General features: G+C 44.1%; 1 protein-coding gene across 1 annotated transcript in view; it reads left to right on the top strand.

The window, feature by feature from the left end:
* The first annotated feature begins 5,693 nt into the window (after positions 1 to 5,693).
* Positions 5,694 to 25,144, top strand: part of TTK (TTK protein kinase) — a 69,111-nt gene continuing 49,660 nt past the window's right edge. The window contains exons 1-2 of the mRNA XM_083377069.1: positions 5,694 to 5,822; positions 23,987 to 24,130. Coding sequence (XP_083233195.1) covers positions 23,989 to 24,130 — 142 coding nt within the window. The 5' untranslated portion in view covers positions 5,694 to 5,822; positions 23,987 to 23,988. The remainder of the gene's footprint in view (positions 5,823 to 23,986; positions 24,131 to 25,144) is intronic.

Below are 25,144 nucleotides of genomic sequence, written 5' to 3' on the forward strand. Positions count from 1 at the left end.
TATTAAAGTTTCCAAATAAACTTCATCTTAATATACAGCACATGAGGACCCAGACTGTTGGGGACAGCAATGCTGACTCTGTAAACTGCTTAGAGAGGGCTACAAAGCACTGTGAAGTAGTATATTAGTCTAAGTGCTATTGCTATTACAATAATCTAATCTGGATATAATGGGCCAAGAATGAACAGAACGAAAGACCCAGCTGCAGCCAATGAGCTAGAAAGGAATTACTAATTAATCTAAATTTCCAGAAATACAGGGGGGTCTTGACTGGTGCTGATAACGAATCCCATGAAATGGTCTCATTATTCAGATTCACACTGTTCAAAATGATATTTCTATGGAAAATATGGTAATTGGTTCTGGCTCTATTTGAAATAGGCAAGAAAGCTTTTAAACATACATTGTATATTAATGAAATATTGCAATAAATTATAAAAAGAATACAACTTAAATTTATGGTTAACAAAGTCACTCAGTACTTATAGTAAGCAAAATAAAAACAAATTCTACCATAGATTCAAGCATTCCAACATCCTGTCTTATTTTAGCATTACTATATGACCGTGTTTGGGTCATTCAATTAGCAATAGCAAAAGCAACAGTAATAGCATTTAGACTTATATACGGCTTCACAGTGCTTTACCGCCCTCTCTAAGCAGTTTACAGAGTCAGCATATTGTCCCCAATAATCTGGGTCCTCATTTTACCAACTTCAGAAGGATGGAAAGCTGAATCAACATTGAGCCAGTGAGTATCAAACTGCAGAACTGCTGGCAGTTGGCAATCTGCAAAATTAGCCTGTAATACTTGCATTCTAACCACTGCACCACCGTGCCTCTTAAACCTTATTACATCAGGTTTTTCCTCTATTTGTAATAATGAGCCTGTTCTTTTAAAAACATCTATTGTTTTCTCTGGTTGAATCTTCCTTTTCTCCATTTTGCACATACAAAGGTTAAAGGTAAAGGTAAAGGTTCCCCCGCACATGCGTGCTAGTCATTTCCAACTCTAGGGGCCGGTGCTCATCTCTGTTTCAAAGCCGAAGAGCCAGCGTTTGTCCGAGGACGTTTCCGTGGTCATGTGGCTGGCATGACTAGACGCCAAAGGCGCATGGAAACCTCAGACGTAAGAGTATATGTGCTAGCCTCAATTACACACACGCACACGCACACACTAGCCTTGCATTAACTGAATTTTGAGTTGCATTAACTATGATCTGATAACAATTTACAGTTCATACCAAACAGAATCTCACATCACTCAAACTCATACCAATTGTTACCAGTCTACCAATTATTTGGATCTAACTGCATCCTCAGATCTGATTTTTAAAAAAGAAACCTTTAAATCAAATCCTGGATTTAGGGTGTTTTTTTCCCCTCGCAGTGATGTTAACATCTTGAGTCAGCAGGAAAGTATGCCAGCACAAATTGCACTTGTCTTGATGGTCAGTGACAAAATTAGTGATTAGTGTTGGCCTTACAGTTAAATGGGCAACCAGTGAAGGAAAGTGATTTGATTCCTCTGGCTTTGTTTTCCTTTCCCCCACAAAATATTCTGAACATGAAGTGGGTCAGGACAATTGTGGATATGTGCCTGGAATGGGATGCTCAGCCATTTTTCGAGTTGTGTTAAGTGTCAGGCATGGAGGTGTTCTGCAGGGCTATTTCTAAAAATAGGTGTAGTGCTTTTTAATTTTTTTTATTTTTTAAAATTCCATTTATATCCCGCCCTTCTCCGAAGACTCAGGGCGGCTTACAAGCTTAGCAGTAGAAGAAGACTGCTGGAATCTTGTTCCGAAATACTGTTTGCAAGTCAGAGGCCTATGCCTTCTCTGTCCTACTTTCCTTAACGTTTTTTTTAGTCCCAGTAGTATGTCTTACAAAAAGTTAACAGGATTAGGGCTGATATGAACTCCAGGGGAGGAGAGGGTGGGAGATGGTGTTCCATAATTTGGAAGCCATGAAAGAAAAGCCATGTCTTCCCGGGCCCTGCCAAATGATACGGACTAGCTTACATGACTCTCCTGTCAGTCCTGGTGGGATGGGTAGGTGTAACTGGGGATAGAAAGTCTCTCATATAACCCTGTCCCATGCCATGTAGGGCTTTATAGGTCATTAGCAGCACCTTGAATTGAATCTGGAAGCAAAATGACAACCTAACTGGAGCTTGCAGAGCAGAAGTGTAATGGGTGCCAGTCAAGGGGTACTCATTTACATTTCGTACCAGATGAAATATCCAAATACTACAATTTGTACCACATTATAGTAAACTATGTTCCTACTTTTGATTCTTAAATATATGCAGGTATATGAAATGACAAGTGTTAAAACAGGCAAGATGCAATTGTGGCACCCCTTTCCAAGTCCTGCCTCTTGATGATGATGTTGTCCACTGGGTTGTGTCCGACGCTTGGTGATTTTATGGCCCAGGTCTCTCCACATCTTCTGATCTTGCACTACTTCTTTGAGTTTTTCTACATTCTGGGTAGTGTCATCTTTGATGGTATCCAGCCACCCTATTCTTTGGCAGCCTGGTTTCCTTTTGCTTCCAGCTCTTCAAAATATAATTGCTTTCTCTAGTGAATTCCCTTCTATGAGATGGCCAAAGTAAGTGAGACGCAGTTTCATGATTTTGCCTTTTAGTGATGTGTCTGGTGTTATGCACTCCAGTACTTGCTTGTTGGTTGCCTTTGCTGTCCAAGGAACATGCAGGAGGCTTCTCCAGCACCACAGCTCAAATGAGTTGATTTTCTTCTGTCTTGCTTAACCCATCCAATATATGGACTTTATTGGTAGATTATAAACCTGTTGAAAACATTAAAAGGTAAAGCCCTCCTCCAATTATTAGTAAATAAATCAGATTAGATATAAGAACACATCCATGGAAAAGCTATCATCAAAATTAATGTAAACAATTCAAAATAAAAGATTAAATGCCTGGGAGAAGATGAATGATGATGTGGGCACTCTAGGGTTAGCATTTCACAAATGCAGCCCCATAGCAAAGAAGATGATCTTTCTTGTAGCCACAAAGATAATTTTATTTAATGACATGGAGTAAAGCCACCAGGAATGATAAACAATTATTGAGCTGGTATGTATACGGGAGAAGATGCTCCTTAAGACATTTTTCCCCAATATATTATTCAGGTCTTTAAAAAGTAACATAAGCCCTTTGAATTCAGTGAACGTATACATTAAATATGCATAACATTGTGCCTTAAATATCTGTAATAGTAAATATCCATAAATATTACGTTCATGGTCTAAAAAAATCCTGTCAAAACACATATTTATTTATATGGGTTTTCTTGTCCCCTCATGGCTTCTCTTCTCTTTAAAAAGTCAGAACTGTGATACTTATACACTGATGTGGATCATATATTACTTGCCTGTCTATTGAGAAGTAAATACTATTATGCAGATGTTTTGGACAATAACCTCCACTATCTGATTATTGGCCCCCACCGGCTATAAAGTAATCCAAAGCTTCAGTGGTATCAGGCTTTCCATCCAATTAAAATGAAGCTTAAACAATGTGACCAGGCTGTACTCTTATCAACACTGTCCTGTGATTGACTCACACTTTTAATTAATGGTAAGAAGAAAGGCTGCTTGAGTAAGCCACCTCTTCCAGTGTGCTTGCCTGAGCAGTGCACTACTTGCTTGCTAAATGGCAGGCCACAAACTAACAGCCTCCTCGCTCTGACCTTAATAAGCTAATCACTTACTGCTGTCATCTCTGGCATGGCTTCTGCCTTACTGCTAAGGGCTTAACCAAGGTGAACAATCTCTGCTACTAAGTAATCTTTCTTACAGATTTTTCATTTGTTTGACACCTCTGTTCTTGGGACAAGCATTCTGAAGGGTGGGGCAAAGAATCTGAAGATCCACCCAAGAAAGGAAACCCCTTTGTGAGCTGTGTGCCTTTCTTGCTGCTCTTTTTGCAGCTGATGGGGGGGAATCTTCCCCCATTAAGTACCCAGATTTAATTAATAAATCTTTATTGATTTTAAATATCCTGGCATCTTCTGTCGATCATTCATTTTCTGGTATCCAACCCAGGGTTGCTTTAGCCAGCAATAAATACTTACTGTCAGGGCTTTTTTTTCTCATAGAACGCTCAGAACAGAGTTCCGGCACCTTTTTTGGGATGAAACCTTGTAGGATAGGAAAGGCGGGTTGTATGACATGTGTGAGTTCCGGCACCTTTTTCTTTTACAAAAAAAAGCACTGCTTACTGTGTAAGAGACATTAAATGCTCTGAATAGATTGTGTAGTTTGCTTATTGTTTATATCCTGCCTTTTATTATTTTTATTTCAAGGCAGCAAACATACAGAATACAGGTAGCCCTTGACTTATAACCATTTGTTTAGTAAGGCCCTTAGTCATAACTAAGGAAATAGAGATGTTCTTTAATATTGTTCAGATGGTTTGGAAGGATGGAAAGGAATCACACTCCAGATTGGCTGGTGAGGTGAGTGCTAGACTTGCAACTACTTAGTCCATATTACAGTACTCACTTCACATTGTATCAAGGAGAGAAGCAAGCTAGAATTAAGGAGAAATTTCCTGACAGTTAGAACGATTAATCAGTGGAACAACTTGCCTCCAGAAGTTGTGAGTGCTCAAACAGTGGCAGTTTTTAAGAAGAGATTGGACAACCATTTATCTGAAATGGTATAGGTCAGGGGTAGTCAACCTCGGCTCTTTTATGACTCATGGACTTCAACTCCCAGAATTCCTGAGCCAGCCATGCTGGCTCAGGAATTCTGGGAGTTGAAGTCCATGAGTCATAAAAGAGCCGAGGTTGCCTACCCCTGGTATAGGTGTTGACAATAGGGTCTCCTGCCTGAGCAGTGGGTTGGACTAGAAGACCCCCACCCCAAGGTCCCTCCCAGCTTTATTATTGGCAAACAATAAAAACGATCAACACCTCGGCTAGGTTGCAGCTCCTGGATGCGACTTTTGCCAACTCGTACTGCAGAAACGAGTTTAGTTTTTCAAGGCTTTGAAAAACCTTTTGTTTCAAACTATACACAGCCTCCAGTCGTCCTGTGAGGCTATATAAATGCAAAATCTCGATGTAGATGGGGGTGCTTTTTGGAGAAGAAAGAGGCCAGCCTGCTAAAGGTCTGAATTCTCACAGACTTTCATCACGACCATCTTTTTACGTTCTCATAATTTATTTATTTATTTTATTTTAATCCCATTTATATCCCGCCCTTCTCCGAAGACTCAGGGCGGCTTACAATTTAAAGCACAAATCAATGTGCTTAAGCAATAGCACGTTCTCCGTTCTCTTTGTATGTTCCAATCTCTCGTGCTTATCGGTAGAGATGGGGAAATGGAGGGGTGGGGAGAAAAGCGCGGAAGCCTCCGTCTTCTTTTATCCGAGCAACGCTGCAGCGCGCGCACTTCTGAGCTGAGCGAGGAGAACCCGCAGGCGACCGCAGCCCGCGCTGAACTGAAATGCCGTCTCCGAGCGGGATTGGTTGAGCGTGCGCTCATCCCTCTCCTCGCGCCCGAGGCTTCGCTGGCGGCTGATTCGCCCGCCGAAACACGTCTTTCAAGCAACCGGAACCGGCCGTCGTTCCCTTTTCCCGGTTGGCTACGGTCGGAAGCGAGCCTCGCCGCGTGCCAATCAAACGGCGATCCAATCGGAAGCGGCGTAGCTTCCGCCCCGGAGTTAACCAATCGTCTGCAAGTTGTTTGTCGGTGACGAGATTCAAACGCCGGGAAACGGCACCCTCCCCTCCTTCCCCCCTCCTCGCAAATCCCTTCAGGTGACGAGGAGTGTTAATAACACGAAGGTGGTGAGTTGCTCAGTAAATGGCGGCGGTGGAGTCTGGCTCCGTTAGAGAATAGGCCTCCTCTGAAGGCGAGCGCGGTCCCTTCTGGGTTGCGGGCCTCTTCGACGGCCTTTCCCACCAGCTTCCCTCCAGCTGGGAGGGGGGGGAGCGTTTTCGCGCGTCTCTTGTCCGTTTTACCGCTTTTTCCGTCCCGTCTCGAGTTGCTGCCCTTCTCGGTATATTCATTTCGTTTCCCTTTCCTCGACTGCCGACCTCGCCCCCCCGGGCTTTTGGTTTTGACTGAAGGCCGAGCCTCCCTATACTCGCCGTTTGGGTTCCGCTGATCTCTGAGCAAGATCCTGATTTCCAAATCCCTCACCGTAAAAAAAAAAGGGAGGGGGGGTTGGTCAACCGACCAGTGGTGGGATTCAGCCGGTTCGCCCCGCTTCGGCAGAACCGGTGGCTAATTTGTTTTGTTGCCCAGGCCCAGAAGGGACTTCCAGAAGTGGCATCCGCACAGAGAACTTGGTTGTTCGCGTATATTTGAATCCCACCACTGCAACCGACCCTTTTAACAGGAGGCCAGGACATATTCAAAAGGATCAGGGAGCCAGAGTGAGGCATGGAGTACTGCGCTCAGAGGTCCAGTTTGGGGAGAAAAGTGCTCCTGAAAGAGTCCATGGATTTCTGTAGGTGGTGTGGGTTTGAATGTCCAGATGTTTTCTTCTTTCCCATAAAGTGGTTTTCTAGGTGTGCCATGGGTTCTCAACTTTAGGGGTGCTGCAACTCTCATCCCTTTACCTGTATCTAGACAAAACAATGGTAAAGGTAAAGGTTCCCCTGCACATGCGGTTTCCGACTCTACGGGCTGGTGCTCATCTCCGTTTCCAAGCCGAAGAGCCAGCGCTTGTCCGAGGACGTCTCCGTGGTCATGTGGCCGGCATGACTAGACACCAAAGGCACACAGAACGCTGTTACCTTCCCACCATAGTGGTCCCTATTTTTCTACTTACGTTTTTACGTGCTTTTGAACTGCTAGGTTGGCAGAAGCTGGGACGAGTAACAGGCGCTCACTCTTGTTACGCAGCACTCGGGATTTGACCCGTCAAACTGCTGACCTGATCGACAAGCTCAGCGTCCTAACCCACTGAGCCTCCGCGTCCCTTAACACAATGGTAGAGCCCTCTTATTTTCCAAAACAAGATCTTTCAACAGGAAGCAAACTGGAACCCAGCCAAATTCAAAGCTACTCCTTAAAGGGAAGGATTACTGCACAGCCCCTGAGGGCATTATTTTTACTTTCACTTTCAGTCTTGCTTCCCACAGCAGCAATGCAGAAAAACTCAACTCTGCTACCATTCCTCTGGGTAGAGTGGGAGCAAATACCCAACAGTGATCCAGCCTGGAGCTGACACATCACTGATGCCTGCTGCTGAATCCTTGGAAAGGAAGCAAGTGCTTCCAGTCCTGCTTGGAAAGCTACTTGTTGCCTTGTCCAAACCACTTGCTGGAGAAAGAAGGTATCAACCTAGGTATCAACCTAGGTTGCAGAATAGCATTCTGCAGTTCAGGATTGCATAAATATTCCACTCAGAACAGAGTCACTTTATATAATGAGATGGGCAACATATAAATTTAATAAATAATTACATCAGAAACATTTTTGTGTAATTAAAGCTATTTCTGAAGGAAAAGTAATTTTATTCATGACTATTATCTGCCTCAGTATTGGAATTTGGATAGGAGCAGTCAATCAAATTTCAAATTTATTATAGCCCTGAGCTTTTGTTGGCTAATGTTGTCAAAGTGTAGCTTGAGCCTCGCCTTTATAGCTATTTGCATGCTGTTGATTTAGCCATTGAGCGTGTTATAGGTCCCTCTACCCCCCACCTGCCTGTAATTGGTCGTGTCACTCCTGATTCAGTTATACTGGCTGACATCCGCTTCGTGCTCTCCGTTCTGCCTCTCCCCACCCGCCTTGCCAGTTGAGCCTGCTTGTTATGTAACACCTGACTGTCTGGTGTTGCCGTATAATCCCTCCCCCCGCTATCCTGGTTCACCCTGCTGTCAGCGTTCTGTATGATTGGTTTTATTGGTGATCTCTCAGTTGTGTTTGTTGCATTAATCCCGCTAATGTTCTGCCACCTCCTCGACCTTGTGGTCGGTCTGATCCATTCTTTCATATCCCTAATTGACTTCCAGCCTCACTGGTATCTCCGTTGGTGTGTGACCTGGATCTTCCATCTCCCCATTCTGAGTAATTATGCAGGTGAGGGGCGGTCGGCGATTTACCCATTCTGCCCCCCTGGGTATTTGTTCATGCTGGTTTAGCGCCTGGTAGGCCAATGGCAGATCGACATGTCGATTGATCGAATGTTGGTCAGACAGCCAGGCTTTCTTCAGCAAACAGCCACCCTTTGTTGGACCCTGGGCAATGACCTCAGCCCCTGCGAAGTTGAACATGTGATTGTGCTCAAACGTATGTGTCCAGACCTGGGACCATTGCTCATTCTGCCTGACTGCCATCTTGTGCTCATGGATCCTTGTTTGTAAGCGTTTTGCAGTTTCCCCGACATAGTTGCATTTGCAGTCATTCCAATTAATTCGGTAAACCACCGATGACATCTCTTCTTTAGCCAAGGATTCTTTGGGGTGCATCATCCTTGTCCACAGGGTCTGACTGGGTTTGTGTGCCACCTTGTTGTTATGGGCTGCGAGTATCCATGTAGCTGCTTCCGATACCCCATTGATGTATGGAAGTGTCCAGGTGGCAGTTGTCAATCTATTATTGATTGGTCATGGTTCTCGGTTTCGGCAGCAGCCTCGGATGAAATCTACTTAGTAACCATTCTATATACATACCTGGTAAAATTGTGTCCGTTCTTTCACTTGCTGCTGCTGTGCTGCAATGGGTGTTGACTCTATTCAATAATGTCTGGATGCAGCTGATTTTGTGTGTGGTAGGGTGGTTACTATTGTTGTGTAAAATGCGGTCGGTGTTTGTCGCCTTCCGATGGACGCTGGTGGAAAAAATACCATTGGGTTCCTGGTTAATTGATGCATTTAAAAATGCCAAATTGTTGTTAGTTTCTTCTTCTATCATCAACTGGATATCTGGGTAAATTGAATTGAGTATATCCATGAATCCAGCCTTGTCTTGGCATTTGATGATAACAAATGTATCATTGACATACCTTGCCCCAAATTTAGGCTTATAATCAGCCATCGCCTTATCTTCTAATTTTTGTAAAATTGCCTCTGCAATTGCCCCTGAGATCGCTGATCCCATGGGCGTGCCTTTTATTTGTTCGTATAGATACTGAGCCACGGAACCCCAACTTGCCCAATTCAGAAGACCTTATTCAGTTATTGAATTTCTGCCTCAGGACATACTTCACGTTTGAAGGCAACATATACGAACAAATAAAAGGCACACCCATATAATGTCTATAGAAGAAAATAAGTATATGGAGTGTAACATACCATACCTACCAGAATAAATCCAAATAAAATACTATTATAAAAACTTTCAATCCTTAATAGTGGTATGGTATATTGTGCAAATGGTAGAACAGAACTGTGCAACTTGAGATATTATGTTTGAGTCCTTGTCTGAGAGTAGTAACATTAAATAGAAATCTCACTCTCTACCTGGAAATTTCTTCAAGATAGGATATGTAAGGTTGTCTATAATTCTTATATAGAGAACAGTATAAGAGCATATGGCCCTAGAGAGTTTTTTCTGTTGAGCCGTCACTACATGGAAATAACCAAAGATACATAGGAGTACCTTTAAAATATTCAAGAAGGACTGCTAAGGGTATTGTATCCAACCTGGCTAAAGTGAAGGCCTTATGAAACTTTAAAATTGGAATGGATGATAAATATATGGCTTTCTAGCATTATAAAAGCCTAATGTGCATAGATTTTCCATTGAGAAGTCCAAGAACTGAATTTTATCTAAGGTTTTTTTAAGCCAAGATGATTTTGGCAAGAGCAGTTTCTTTTGCAGTATTAATAACAGACCTAAGCTGGGACCAATGCTAGCTGTTTTTGTGTTGTTTTGTTATCCTCTATACAACTTTTGTTCTCTCCTGTCAAAATCATGCCATCTTCCCATCACAAAGTACTCCCTACTACTTAGCTCTTTCATATCAACTACTCATCCAGTTATCTGGATTGAATCCATAGCTCGGTTCTCGAATGCAGAGGCCTCTCGAATGCAGAGGTCAGAAAGGCCTCTGACTGAAAAATGCAGGCTGGAGCTCCATTCTCAGCTGCAGAATGAAGCTGCTCCTTCGGCTGCAGAAGAACTGAGCAGGCGAGGCAAGTGTTGATCCATGGGAGGCCTGGCTGCAATGGTAAGCTCCACCCCTCCACCCCTGCCCTACCTTGATTTTTAGGCATGTGCCTTTCCCCAAACTAGGACTTATTTTGGGGGTAGGGCTTATATTAGCCCCCCCCCCCCCCGAAATCAAGCTAGGGCTTATTTTTGGTGTACAGTTGCAAGAAAAAGTATGTGAACCCTTTGGGATTACATGGAGTTTTGCATGAATTGGCCATAAAATGCGCTCTAAACGTCATGTAAGTCACAACAATAGAAAAACACAGTCTGCTTAAAATAATACTACACAAACATTAGCTGTTGTCATGTTTTAATTGAACATAAGATGGAAACATTCACAGTGCAGGGTGGAAAAAGTATGTGAACCTTTGGACTTAATAACTGGTTGACCCTCCTTTGGCAGCAATAACCTCAACCAAACATTTCCTGTAGTTGCAGATCAGACCTGCACAACGATCTGGAGTAATTTTGGACCACTCCTCTGCACAAAACTGTTTCAGTGTAGCAATATTCTTGGGATGTCTGGTGTGAATCGCTCTCTTAAGGTCATGCCACAGCATTTCAATCGGGTTGAGGTCAGGACTGGGCCACTCCAGAAGGCGTATTCTGTTCTGTTGAAGCCAATGTTTTGTTGAATTACTTGTATGCTTTGGGTCATTGTCCTGTTGCATCACCCATCCTCTGCGGAGCTTCAGTTGGCGGACAGATGGTCGTACGTTTTCCTGCAAAATGTCCTGATAAACTCTGGAGTTCATTTTCCCATCAATGACAACAATCCGTCCAGGCCCTGAGGCAGCAAAGCAGCCCCAAAACATGATGCTCCCTCCGCCATGTTTTACAGTGGGGATGAGGTTTTGATGTTGGTGTGCTGTGCCTTTTTTTCTCCACACATAGTGTTGTGTGTTTTTCCCAAACAACTCAATTTTGGTTTCATCTGTCCACAGTATATTTTGCCAGTTAGTGCTGTGGAACATCCAGGTGCTCTTTTGCAAACTTCAAACGTGCTGCAATATTTTTTTTGGACAGCAATGGCTTCCTCCGTGGTGTCCTCCTATGTACTCCATTCTTGTTTAATGTTTTCCTTATTGTAGATGTGTCAACAAAAATGTTAGCATGTGCCAGAGATTTCTGTAGGTCTTTAGCTGACACTCTAGGATTCTTCTTTACCTCATTAAGCATTATGCGCTGTGCTCTTGCAGTCATTTTTACAGGACGACCACGTCTAGGGAGAGTAGCAACAGTGCTAAACTTTCTCCATTTGTAGACAGTCTGTCTTACCGTGGACACATGAACATCAAGGCTTTTGGAGATACTTTTGTAACCCTTTCCAGCTTCATGCAAGTCAACAATTCTTGATCGTAGGTCTTCTGAGAGCTCTTTTCTGCGAGGCATGGTTCACATCAGACAGTGCTTCTTGAGACCAGTAAACCCAAAACAGGTGTGTGTTTTTAAAGGGCAGGACAGCTGTCAGCAACACATCCAATATCATCACACTGATTGGAGTCAAGGTTGGCTCACTCCTAGCTCCAATTAGCTCTTGGAGAAGTCATTAGGTTAGGGGTTCACATACTTTTTCCACCCTGCATTGTGAATGTTTACATGTTATGTTCAATTAAAACATGACAACAGCTAATGTTTGTGTAGTATTATTTTAAGCAGACTGTGTTTTTCTATTGTTGTGACTTACATGACGTTTAGAGCGCATTTTATGGCCAATTCATGCAAAACTCCACGTAATCCCAAAGGGTTCACATACTTTTTCTTGCAACTGTAGGTCTTACTTTTGAGGAAACACGGTAACAGGGTGGTGAAGCACTCTGATGGTTAAGGCAGGGGGGCTGGCAGAGGCTTCTTGGGCAAAGGTGGAGGCATAACTGGAGGAAGCTGAAGGCTGCAGGCTTCCCAGAGGCACAGCACACACACTGCAGCTCATGTTGGATGCAATTCTAGAAGCCCAGTGGGTTGGGTGAGTTGAAGCAAAGGTGATTGCGGCAGGGCAGAATAAATGTGAATAAATAGAACTGTCCTGGTTGATCAACTGCTACTGGAAGTACTGTTGTTAAGCAGTGCTGTCACATATTTCACATAATCACCACATTGCTAGTGATGAAAATTCTGGTCCCACTTGTGATTTTATTTCCTATACAGCAAGATGCTCAAGCTGAAGGAAACTATTCCAGGTCTTAAAGTAACAAGGGTTCTGGAGAACATGTTAAAAAACACACACGATACTTCAAGGTCATTGTTGGCGGCACCTAGTAAATCCGTTTCTATTAAGATTGGCTTGCCTCAGAGATCGGTTCTAGTTCCACTATAGTGATTTACCAGAAACCAACTCTGAAAAATTTTGCTATGCCGATGATATGCAATAGTTATCCAACCAATGATTTTGAGGAAGTGGAATACAATCTTACTGAGGATCTGAGGACACTAAGCCAAAGTGGAGGCTATGCCCTAACCCATATAAACTGAAGTATGCCCCTTCCATCTAAGCAATTGTACAACAAAGAAAGAGTTAAACATATATTTTTGCAGAAAGAGGATAAAACAACTGCCACCCAAAATATCTTGGAATAATCACTGACTGATCCCTTGCATTTGAAGTAATTGGACAAAAATTGAAAAACAAGAACAACTTGATTAGGAAACATTGCATATAGTGACACAATTATTATTAGTCCTTGAATACTGCTCACCTATTTTATAGGGAAGAAGTCACGCCAACAAGATTGATGTTCATGTTAATGACACAATGAGAATAATATCTGGAGTCCTTAAATACACATGTATATTTGCTGATGTTTCATTTAAACTTACTCTATATTGGTATATTAATGATTGCATGACCTCTGTAGATGCCATATGCTAAATCGGGGATCTTCAAACTTGGCCCTTTTATGAGTTGTGGACTTCAACTCCCAGAATTCCTCACCCAGGTACACTGGCTGAGGAATTCTGGGAGTTGAAGTCCACAAGTCGTAAAAGAGCCAAGTTTGAAGACCCCTGTGCTAAATAAATAAAAAATACAGAATAGAATAGAACAGAATAACTTTATTGTCACTTTGAATGTACACTAATTGGCATACATGAAATTTCATTGCATACAGCTCTCAAAGGGTCACTGCTTCTGATGTACACTATATATGACAAATATAAATAAATAAATACAGAATTATGCATATACCCACATATATGTTTGGGTTATGTATACATATGCAGGGCGAGAAAAACGAATCTTGCAAGTTTACCAGACGGGTGGCATTGGGAACAAAGCTATTACAGAATGCTAGAAATACTTCGTAAGCTTCTCCCAGAGGGGAGCAATAGAAACAGTCCATAAAGTGAGTGTGTGGGATCTCTAACAATGCTTTGAGCTCTAAGCACATAGCGCTTAAATAAGCTGCATCCTTCCTATAATCTTCTCAGGTGTCCTTACCACTCTCTGCATGAAGCTTTTATCTGAGGCACTGCTGCCACCAAACTAGACAATGATGTAGTTTGTTAAAATGCTTTCAGTTGTGCCTCTGTAAAAAGTGGCCAGGACAGAAGGAGAAAGATGTGCTCTCCCCATCCGACGCATGAAATGCAGACGCTGGTTTGCACGTTTCACTAAGGATGACGTGTGGAGAGACCAATTCAGATTTTTAGTTATCTGCACCCCTAGATACTTAATACTCTTGACCACCTCTATGTCTGCATCCTTGATACTGAGTGGAGTATGGGTATGCCGGCTCTTTCTAAAATCTACAGTGATCTCCTTTGTTTTATCAACCGCAAGTCCTGTCTGCTCACCCTGAAGCAGTTGTTTCCATTTCTTTCCTCCTAATGTTAAATACTATACTTGGCTTCTCTTGCTTCTCTGTAATCCTTTAACATTAATTTCTGTGTTGCCACACATTTACTTTCTCACTGTAACAGATCTTTTTCTTGATTTGCCCTGCACAACTAGTTGGGAATTGATTACGTGCATGGGGACAGGTCTGTCCCCTGGTAGAAACCATATGTATCTGCCTTGGTTAAACAGGCTGCCCAATATGTGAGGGATGATTGTTGCTGTACTTTTACCAATTCATATTTCAAATGAGCAATCAGAATTCCACCCAGTGTTTCAGTTTGGCCAGAATATATACTGTGTTTCCCCCAAAATAAGATCGGTCTTATATTGATTTTTGCTCCAAAAGACGCATTGGGCTTATTTTCTGGTTAGGGCTTATATTTGGGGAAATGTGGTACTAAATGCATCTTTCCAACTTAACCGGGGCTTATTTTTGGAGCTTATATTACGAGCGTCCTGAAAAATCATGCTAGGGCTTATTTGCCGGTTGGGTCTTATTTTTGGGGAAACACGGTATGTATGGACCCTTAACATTGGAAAGCTATGTTAAATCTTTTTCTGAAGATACTAAGGCATGGAATATATTACTTTTATAGCTATCCTAACCTATGTAGAAGGAGATGAAACGCCTTTTTGTAAAATGGATTTGGGAACACAGGTCCTTGGCCCTGCCCTCTCCTACAGTTGCATCGAAGCTCAGTGAGACCAAGGCAGTGGAGAGGATGGTCAGACTTTTGTCATATTATTTGGGAGTTTGTTCTGTGGTATTTCCTGCCACTTGTTTTTTGAACCACTCTGGCTGTTTTAAGGAACAGGAGGAAAGGTTACCATGTAGGTCCAGTAGGCTGTCCTGGCTCCTTTTGGAGGCAGAAATAACCAGCAGTCTTGAAGCAGACGGTGACGAACCCTTCTGAAAAGGCTGTCCCTAGATCCAGAAGATTTGGATAACTATCATCCGATCTCCAACATCCTCTTCGCAGCACCCTAGTAGAAGTGGATTATCTTGCCCTTTCTTGGTCAGACTTTGATATGGGATAGAAATAGTGTTGAATGGGGTGTGGGTGTGTGATTGAAGCTTCCTGGTCCTGTTAGACTTCTTGGTGGTCTTTGATACCAGTAATTATTCGATCTTGCAGAACCCACACATCAGAGTCGAGGATTGAGGGCAGTGTTTTGCAGTGGTTCTATTCCTCTTCAGGGGGCAATGTTAGTCTAAAGTGATAGGAGACAAGAGGTTTGGTGATAACCTTGGCTTCTAATATGTGCAGTGCTGCAAGGGTTGGTCTTTTCTGCTCTTTAATATCTATGTGAAACTCCTGGGAGTGGTCAGTGATGATATCATACTCCTGGTGTGCCTAGTGGAGGAGGACTTAGTTGTAATAAAATTGTTATCACCACTTAATTGCACTATTACAGCACATTTTGCAGGTAGTCCTCCAGTTATGACAATTGAGCCCAGAATTTTCATTGCTAAGTGAGACAGTTATTGAGTGAGCTTTGCCCCATTTTATAACTTTTCTTGCCACATTTGTTAAGTGAATCACTGAGGTTGTTAAATTAGTAACATGATTGGTAAGCGAATCTATCTTCCTCTTTGACTTTGCTTATCAGAGGGTCGCAAAAGATAATCAGATGACCCCAGGACACTGCAACCATCATAAATATGAAGCAGTTGCCAAGCATCCAAATTTTAGTCATGTGACCAGGGGGATGCTGCAACAGTTGTAAGTGTGAAAGATGGTCATAAATCACTTTTTTCAGTGCCATTGTAACTTTGAACAGTGTCTAAACGAATGGTTGTAAGTTTGGGACTACCTGTATATTGCGTTGCTCTTAAAGACAATTTCAAAACTACAATTAGTTCATAATACAGTGACTTGTGTACTCTGATTCTCAGCAATGGGAACAGCTATATTTGAAGAAATTAAAACAGAGAAATATATTATGAAGACAGGCTATGGAGAACAGTTAGATGAAAATCTATATTCTATAGAATATTGTTTGCATGAAGAAAAAAATTAAATTGGAACTTTTTGCAATTCTCCTTTCTAGTGGATTAGGTGTGTATCAGAAAGCATTCTAAATGTGTCTACCTCCCTAGAAGCTAGGTAGACACATTGTGTACAGTGTGTACAGTGTGTCATCAAGAAGTGGGCCAATTGCGATTCAAAAAGCATTTGCTTCTTTCCAAACTCTTACAAGTCCATATTTGTTCAAGATCCTAGGATCAGTTAAGGCAAGGGAGTGTTTGTGAAAAAAAAATCAGTTTAATCAGAGGAACAAACTGAGCAAAACCTTTTATTGCCAGTGGGAAAAGTTGCTTAACACTTCCTCTCACTTCCACTTGAGTGAGATTTGGGGCATTAGGTCTGGTGTTGGTATAAAACTGTGTTTCTTAATTCTTGTGTGAGTGTGGGAATGTCTTGTTGAGAGCCAGATTCTAAAGTAGTAATCTTGCTTAATTTTAAAGGATTATTTAAGATAGATTGAAAGATTTTGTGTCTTCATGTGCATATGCAATTATGTTAGAAAATGAATACTGTTGACATTCGCTTTCCAAATTGTTATTTCAACTTACAGTGGTGGAGTTCTTTATAGGATTATGTTATGCTTGTTGTCATTGCCCAGTACGAGCAACTGAGAGGAGTGTTTTCTTAGCCAATATGTTAAGCTTCAAGTCGCTTTAAAGTTATGTTAAACAAAAGAATTTATTGGCTAAATTACAGAGTTATAGATAATGATCAAGTATTGTTGATACTTGAAGGATAAAATCTAAAAATATATCCTATCTTTTCCTTTAACTATGGATTTCCCTAGCTGTAACCCACCAAGTTAATGATCAACAGAGCTTGATAAACTGAATCTGTAAAACCAGATGTTATTGTCAAGCACCTACCCCAATGCATATTGTGGGTTGCATTTCACTTTTGCAGATTGGAAGGTAACTAGGTCTGATTTCTTGTAATACTTTTATGGATGTCTTTGAAAGTATCATCGCTGCAGTCTCAGTTCTTACAGTCAGGTTACAATGATACAGGTAGTCCTCGAGTTACGAGTGCAATGGAGCGTGCTCATTCCACTCGTAACTCAAAAACCTATAGAGTGAATCTTGTACCTTGAACAACATCACTCTCTTGCTTGTTAAAATGCATGTGGCTTGTTAAGAGAACATCAGGTATCTCAGGGTGGGGAAGGCCATGGAAGGCCTAGTGATGGAACAGGCTCCCAAGGCCTCCCCAACCTTGTAAGATACCTCATGCTTCCCCCTCCCTTCCTGCTGCACTGGACTCACCTGTAAAGGATCTGTCTCCTCTCTGCCGCGGTTCCCGCTGCCATTCAGATCTGAGGCTGGGGGAATGATTCCACGCCTCCCCCATGGCCCAATCCAGGCTCCGGAGGCCTTTTCCAGGCCACTGCCACCCAGATCTGAGGCCGGGGGATGCTTCCATGGCCCACTGGATCAGGGAGTCGGAGGCATTTCCCAGGCCGCTGCCGCCTGGATCTGAGGCTGGGGGATGCTTTCATGTCCTCTGTGGCCTGATCCGAGTGCCGGAAGCCTTTTCCAGGCCGCTGCCACTGGGAACGGGCCGCCGGAGGGCTATGTAAATGTCCCCTGGCCACAGATCCGGGTGGAAGCGGCCTGGAAAAGGCCTCCAACGCCCAGATTGGGCGTCCGGTGGGCCGTGGAAGCATCCCCTGGCCTCAGATCTGGGTGGCAGAGGCCTGGAAAATGCCTCCGACACCCCGATCCAGCTTCTGGAGGCATGTGGAAAGGTCCCCCGGCTTTGGTTCTGTTCTCTGTTGGAGAGAACAGAGGCCTAAAATACCATGAGATCATGCGAGATCGGTAGCGTGAGATCTTGTCCCATTGATCTCGCATGATCTTGCGTTAATTTAGGCCTCTATTCTCTGTGAAGGCCTGGAGCAGCAAAGAAAGGAAGGATTTTGATCTTCGCAGCGTGATTATTGAAGGCCTGGTGCCTAGGGAGACCTGGCGGGGGTGGGGAGGGAGGGAATAACCAGGTTGAATGTTGCAGTGCCACTGCGGTCGCTCATAAGGGCGACTGACTGCCGTGGTGCAGCAACATTCGTAATTTTGGAACTTGCTCGTAAGCACTAGGAGGCGCTCACCATGTAACTTTGAACGAGCGTTAAGTGAACACTCGTAACTCAGGGATTAAAGTACCTAAACTAATGATTTCCTTTCCACAATATAGAAAAAGAACTGCATTATAACAAAATCCATATGACTGTATGGATTTCTTATAATAATAATTCAGTGTTACTTCTCTAATAATAGGAGTCAAGGAAACTAGGTCCACTAAAGAGAGAAGATGGCAAGGAAATAAAAGGCCTCAGGGAGAAAGCAGAGCTGCTTAACTCATACTTTACATCAGTCTTCACACAAAAAGAAACCATAGCCCAACATACCAAAAAAAAACCTGCTACAAAAGACAAAACTAGAAACAAAAATTAAAATAAGCAAGAAAATGGTAAGAGAACACCTATCCGACCTTGACGAATATAAATCACTGGGATCTGACAGACTACATCCCAGAGTTCCGAAGGAGCTGGCAGATGTTATCTCAGAATCATTGCACCACTTCTGGTTTATCGGCAGGAAGGACAAGGGAGACGCGTCTTCGTTAACAGGTTTATTTTAGTCAGCCCGGACAACGGAACAGTGAACAAACATGCTTTATATAGGCAGCTGTCAAACGGGACAGCAAATCAGCAGGGCGCATTTTCCCTCCAAGAACAGGGGCCAATCAGTCAGCTGTTAGGGCAGAATTTCCCCAGCGACAACGCTTAGCGGGTAACTAGGCAGGGGATCCTGTCAGCTGGATTTGGCGGGCGGCCGGCGTTTTGACAGCTCGTCGCCACGACTGCGCATGCGCCAACTTTGACAGCTCGCGGCGGCCGCCGGGGGCTTGCCGCGAGTTTGACAGTTGGGTAGTGAATGCGCATGCGTCTGTATTTGACAGCTCGCGGCTGTCGCTGTGGGATAGCCGCGGTTTTGACAGCTCGCGGCTTAATGCGCATGCGCGGCGTTTGACAGCTGTCAAACGGCCGCGTGTACTTGCGGGAGCGTCTGCGCATGTGTCATCTTTGACAGCTGTCAGTGCGGCCGCGTAAATGCGGCCTATGACAGCTGTCATTATGGTTCGCAGTATTATGCACCCCTTTCCCCCCCCCTTGAACTGAACAAAGTAATTTGAATTTAACTTTTAACAGTGTTGGAACTTGTTGGCACACTCCCGGCCCATTCGAAGTCCAGTAAGTATGCTGGCGGCCTTTTCTGTCGCGTGGATCTGCGAGGTGAAGGTTTTTCTATTGTTGCAGGGGCTTCCTCGGGAGGAAGATCGGCTGGAGCGGGGACATTCTCTGGGTGAACGGTGCTGGGGGGTGCAGGTTCTTCCGCCGCTGTTTCTGGCGTGGAGGTGTTGGGGGGTGACCTGGGTCGGAGTTGATCTGCGTGTCTCCGTAGTGTGAGTCCCGGGCCAGCATTGATGGTGTATGACAGGGGGCCGGTTTGATCGAGAACCACCCCCTGGGTCCATTTATCCCTTCCCCCATAATTTCGGGCCCAGACATTTTGTCCCTTAGAGAATGTTTTGTGTGGCAATTTGTTAGTTTTTTCGGCCGCTGGCCTGTCTGGGTGCAGTCTGTCAAGTCGAGTGACCAGTCGGCGACCCCATCTTAGTTCCGCTGGAGATTTCCCAGTGGTGGACACGGGAGTGGAGTGGTGAGCGAGGAGGAAACGGGCGAGTCGACGGTGCCAGTTTCCGACGATCATTCTGCGCAGAGAGTCTTTGGTGGTCTTTACCATGACCTCTGCGAGGCCATTACTGGACGGGTGGAACGGAGCCGATGTTGCGTGTCTAATACAGTTCCTCCTCGTGAAGATCTGGAAATCACGGGAGGTAAATTGAGGTCCGTTGTCAGTGATTATGACATCTGGTAGACCGTGGGTGGCAAAAACTCCCCTTAATGCTTGAATGGTGGCCTCTGATGTGGTGCTTGAAACCGTCAAACACATCCGCAAATTTTTTGCAGATATTTTCTAAAGACTCGGTTTGGATGCGGTGTGTCCCTTTGAGGCGAATGCCTAATGCCTCAAACCAATCTAGTCCTATTAAGCTAGTTCTTGGTTGCTTGGTTATTTGGGCTGTTAAGTGGCCTGAGAATTTTTTAAAATCGACTTTCAGGACGGCTTGTCCCTTTAAATCTATTTGCGCCGCTTGAAAATCTGCCAGCAAGACCCTGGAGGGTTGAATTGGAATGCGGTGGTTTGTTTTGTTGGCTATCTTTTGGAGGGTGTCCCCTGACAGGATGGAAACGGAGGATCCTGAGTCGACCTCCATTTCACAGGGGATTCCCTGTATTTTGACCCACGTTCTAACTTTGGCTCTGGGGATGTTGTTGGCGGGAGTTTTTGTTAGGGAGCATACGGACCCTCTAACCCTTGGTTGAGGACGGGGAGGGACTGTCCTACCTGCGGGGATCTCGTCAAGGTCGTGGAGGGTCTCCCGGTTTAGGCTGCGACATGCTGATCGGATGTGGCCGGTCTTGCCACAGCCGTGGCACTTCGCGTTCCTAAACCTGCAGGTGGCTCGGGCATGGCTTCCGCCGCAACTGGCACACTTTGCTCTGGCGTTGGTCTGCGGCTTCTTCGTGTTGGGGCCCGATTGTCGGTCTTGGTTGCGGCTCCTTTCCCGGCCGGCGGTCATCCGGTTGAAGCGGGAGAGGATCGCATCGACCCCGGATTCGGGCTCCGGCGGCCCCTGGTCGAGCTCCCTGGCCTGGTGGACAGAGTTGCCCGAGTTTTCGCCAAACGACTCGATTTCGTCGCGATGGCTGTCTTCGTACGCCATTACCTCCAGCGTGAGCTCTGCGAGGTCCATTGTGGGCTTTGCCACAAGCTTCCTCTGCAGACGCGGGTTCTGGAGACCGGCGATAACTTGATCGCGGATCCGGTCCTCCAGGTCGGGGAAATGGCATTTGCGGGCGGCGTGCCTGACGGTCGCGATGAAAGCAGTGGAGGTTTCACCCGGCTGCTGCTTCCGTCGGGCGAAAGAGAGCCGCCAATACAGTTCTGACCGCCTTGGCATGAAGTGTTTGCTGAGGCGGTCTATGAGCTCGGCATACGGAATGGTGGCGACTGGGTCCGGGCTGCAGAGGCCAACGGCGATATCGTATACCGCTGGCCCACTCAGGCATAGGAGCGCGGCGGCCTTGTGGCGGTCCTCCGTGATTTTATTCACAAGGAGGTACCCCTCGACCTGGCCCAAATGCGACTCCCATCCTTCAGGGTGCCGGACGTCGAACTCCCTTATATGCCCTAGGTTTGCCATTCCGGGTCCGCGGTACTTTGGGCACCTAGGAGGTCGGCTTGTCCGGTCGGTGACTTAGTTAGTGACTTCAGCGGTTGACCGGACAGCACGCTCCTGGCCCGTGACTTCAGCTAGTACCGTTATCCCACCCTCGTCGCCAGGTGGTTTATCGGCAGGAAGGACAAGGGAGACGCGTCTTCGTTAACAGGTTTATTTTAGTCAGCCCGGACAACGGAACAGTGAAGAAACATGCTTTATATAGGCAGCTGTCAAACGGGACAGCAAATCAGCAGGGCGCATTTTCCCTCCAAGAACAGGGGCCAATCAGTCAGCTGTTAGGGCAGAATTTCCCCAGCGACAACGCTTAGCGGGTAACTAGGCAGGGGATCCTGTCAGCTGGATTTGGCGGGCGGCCGGCGTTTTGACAGCTCGTCGCCGCGACTGCGCATGCGCCAACTTTGACAGCTCGCGGCGGCCGCCGGGGGCTTGCCGCGAGTTTGACAGTTGGGTAGTGAATGCGCATGCGTCTGTATTTGACAGCTCGCGGCTGCCGCTGTGGGATAGCCGCGGTTTTGACAGCTCGCGGCTTAATGCGCATGCGCGGCGTTTGACAGCTGTCAAACGGCCGCGTGTACTTGCGGGAGCGTCTGCGCATGTGTCATCTTTGACAGCTGTCAGTGCGGCCGCGTAAATGCGGCCTATGACAGCTGTCATTATGGTTCGCAGTATTATGCAACTTCTTTCAAAAATCCTGGAGCACCGGGGAGGTACCAAAGAATTGGAAAAGAGCTGATGTGGTTCCCATCTTCAAGAAAGGGGAAAAAACAAACCCAGGAAACTACAGACCAATCAGTTTAACATCAATACCTGGGAAGATCCTAGAAAAGATAATAAAAAAACAGATCTGTGAACAACTAGAAGCAAACAAACTTATAACTAGTAGCTAGCATAGGTTTGTTAAAAACAGATCATGCCAAACCAATCTTATTTCATTCTTTGACAAAGTGACTAAACTAATAGATCAGCAAAATAGTGTCGACGCAGTACACTTAGACTTCAGTAAGGCATTTGATAAAGTAGACCATAGCCTACTCCTTGGTAAGATAGAAAAGATAGAATGGACAACATCATCACCAGATGGATCTGTAGCTGGCTGGCAAACCGAACTCAACGAATAGTCGTCAATGGCACTACATCCACACGGAGAGAAGTAAGCAGTGGGGTACCATAAGGCTCCGTCCTAGGCCCAGTTCTCTTCATTAACTTCATCAATGACTTAGATGAGGGAATTGAAGAAGAACTCATAAAATTTGCAGATGACACCAAACTGGCAGGAGTAGCCAACACCCCAGAAGACTAGCTAAGGTTCCAAAAAGATCTTGACAAACTTGAACAATGGGCCCTACCCAACAAAATGAGTTTCAATGTGGAGAAAGCAAAGATTTACATTTAGGCAGGAAAAATCAAAAGTACAAGTACAGATTGGGCAAGACCTGGCTTAAAAACAATAACTGTGAGACGGACCTGGGAGTTCTAGTTTGCAATGTGTAGCAGCAGCCAAAAAAGCAAATGCAATCCTGGGTTGTATAAACAGAGGCATAGAATCACGCGAGGTATTAGTACCGTTTTATAAAACCCTAGTAAGACCACACCTGGAATACTGCAGCCAATTTTGGTCACCGTATCACAAAAAAGATGTTGGGACCTTGGAAAAAATTCAGAGAAGAGCAACTAAGATGATCAAAGACCTGGAGACTAAAACATATGAGATATGGCTGTAGGATTTGGGTTTGGCTAGAAGACACAGTGTAGACATGATAGCAGTATTCCAGTATTTGAGGGGAGGGGCAGATTATTCTCCAAAGTATTTGAGGGGAGGGGCAAATTATTCTCCAAAGCACCAGAGGACAGGATAAGAAACAATGGTTGGAAACTGACCAAAGAGAGAAGCAACCTGGAATTAAGGAGAAACGTCCTGACAGTGAGGACAACGAACCAGTGGAATAGCTTGCCCCCAGAAATTGTTACAAAGAAGTAGAAATAAAGGAAGATTTGAATGTTTTTTTCTAGCAAAATATCACCAATGCATTTAGTAGTAGATAAAAAAATGACATCTTACATTCTAGATTGTATATTTTTGGTTTAGACTCAGAATGAGGATGGACTGGGGAGAGGCAAATGTCGAAATTTTGTGAGGTGGCTTTGTACTGCTTCAACTGGTTGCTTTTGGAACTTTTCCCATCTCTGTATGTCATGACTAGATAGTTAATGTGCTCCCCTGCCAGGAAACCTGAATGTATATGCTACACGTGATTATGTCACATTTTCAGAAAAGTTGCTTGGCTGGCTTTGTGGGAACAGAGAAAATATTGCATTAAAAACTAAGCTGAGCAAATGCAAATACTTCTTACTAAGTTACCGTACTTATTTTTCAATGTACAAATTAATATGATTTAATTGCTTTTTAAATGAATTCTTAGTATATGTGCTGGATAAAGCATAATGTGATAAGTCTTAATTATTCTGTTTTACTGAAATGTATAGCATTACAATGTTTTTGCACTAAATTATTTGTGTAAATACTGGTTGCAAAGTTATCCCAGTTTTTAAAGCTAAAGTTAAACATTCAGATTTTTGGAAAACTCTATATTTAATATGAATTTCCTTTTTCTAGAGATGCAGGAAGACGATTTAAGTGAAAAAGGTCTGTTTGTCGCATCTATCATGAGTAGAGTTAGAGACTTAAAAAGCAAATATAAAAATGAAGATAACGTTACAGATGAACTTAACTTTACTAAAGTATCAACTGATACAACAGGTATGCAATGTTTTAGCTAAATTAATCATCAACTGAATAGAATTCCTCCAAATGTCTATTTTCTTTATTTTTTTAACAAATTATATTCAGTGGACATGTATTAAATTTCTTCTGACATATAAAATAAATATAGTTTCCCTTCTATAATTATTACTTTCCATTTTCCCCCCAGCCTTTTTCTAAGGCAGCTATATGTTTTTGTATTGATACTTGTTTAACTCTTTGTTCCCTGATTCTTAAAGATTTAAGTAATCCTTATTTTTAATAGTCAAATATAAGGAACATTTGTTTATTTGTCAGATAATGACCTAAGCTTTGTTGTTGTTAGTTGCGAAGTCGTGTCTGACCCATCACGACCCCATGGATAATAATTCCTCCAGGCCTTCCTGTCCTGTACCATCTGGAGTCCATTTAAGCTCACGCCTACTGCTTCAGTGACTTCATCCAGCCACCTCATTCTCTGTTGTCCCCTTCTCTTGCCCTCAATCTTTCCCAGCATTAGGCTCTTCTCCAGTGAGTCCTTCCTTCTCATTAGGTGGCCAAAGTATTTGAGTTTCAACTTCAGGATCTGGCCTTCTAAAGAACAGTCAGGGTTGATCTCCTCAAGGACTGACCAGTTTGAACGCCTTGCAGTCCAAGGGATTCGCAGGAGTCTTCTCTAGCACCATAGTTCAAAGGCCTCAATTCTTTGGCGCTCAGCCTTTCTTATGGTCCAACTTTTACAGCCATACATTGCAACTGGAAAGACCATAGCCTTGACTATACGCACTTTTGTCGGCAGGGTGACGTCTCTGCTTTTTAGTATGCTGTCTAGATTTTCCATAGCTTTCTTCCCGAGGAAAGTGTCTTTTAATTTCTTGGCTACAGTCCCCATCTGCAGTGATCTTGGAGCCCAGAAAAATAAAATCTGTCACTACCTCCATTTCTTCCCAATCTATTTGCCAGGAATTGAGAGGGCTGGATGCCATGATCTTGGTTTTCTTAATGTTGAGTTTCAAGCCAACCTTTGCACTC

This window comes from Vipera ursinii, assembly GCF_947247035.1.
Source record: "Vipera ursinii genome assembly, chromosome: 1".
Taxonomy (NCBI): domain Eukaryota; kingdom Metazoa; phylum Chordata; class Lepidosauria; order Squamata; family Viperidae; genus Vipera; species Vipera ursinii.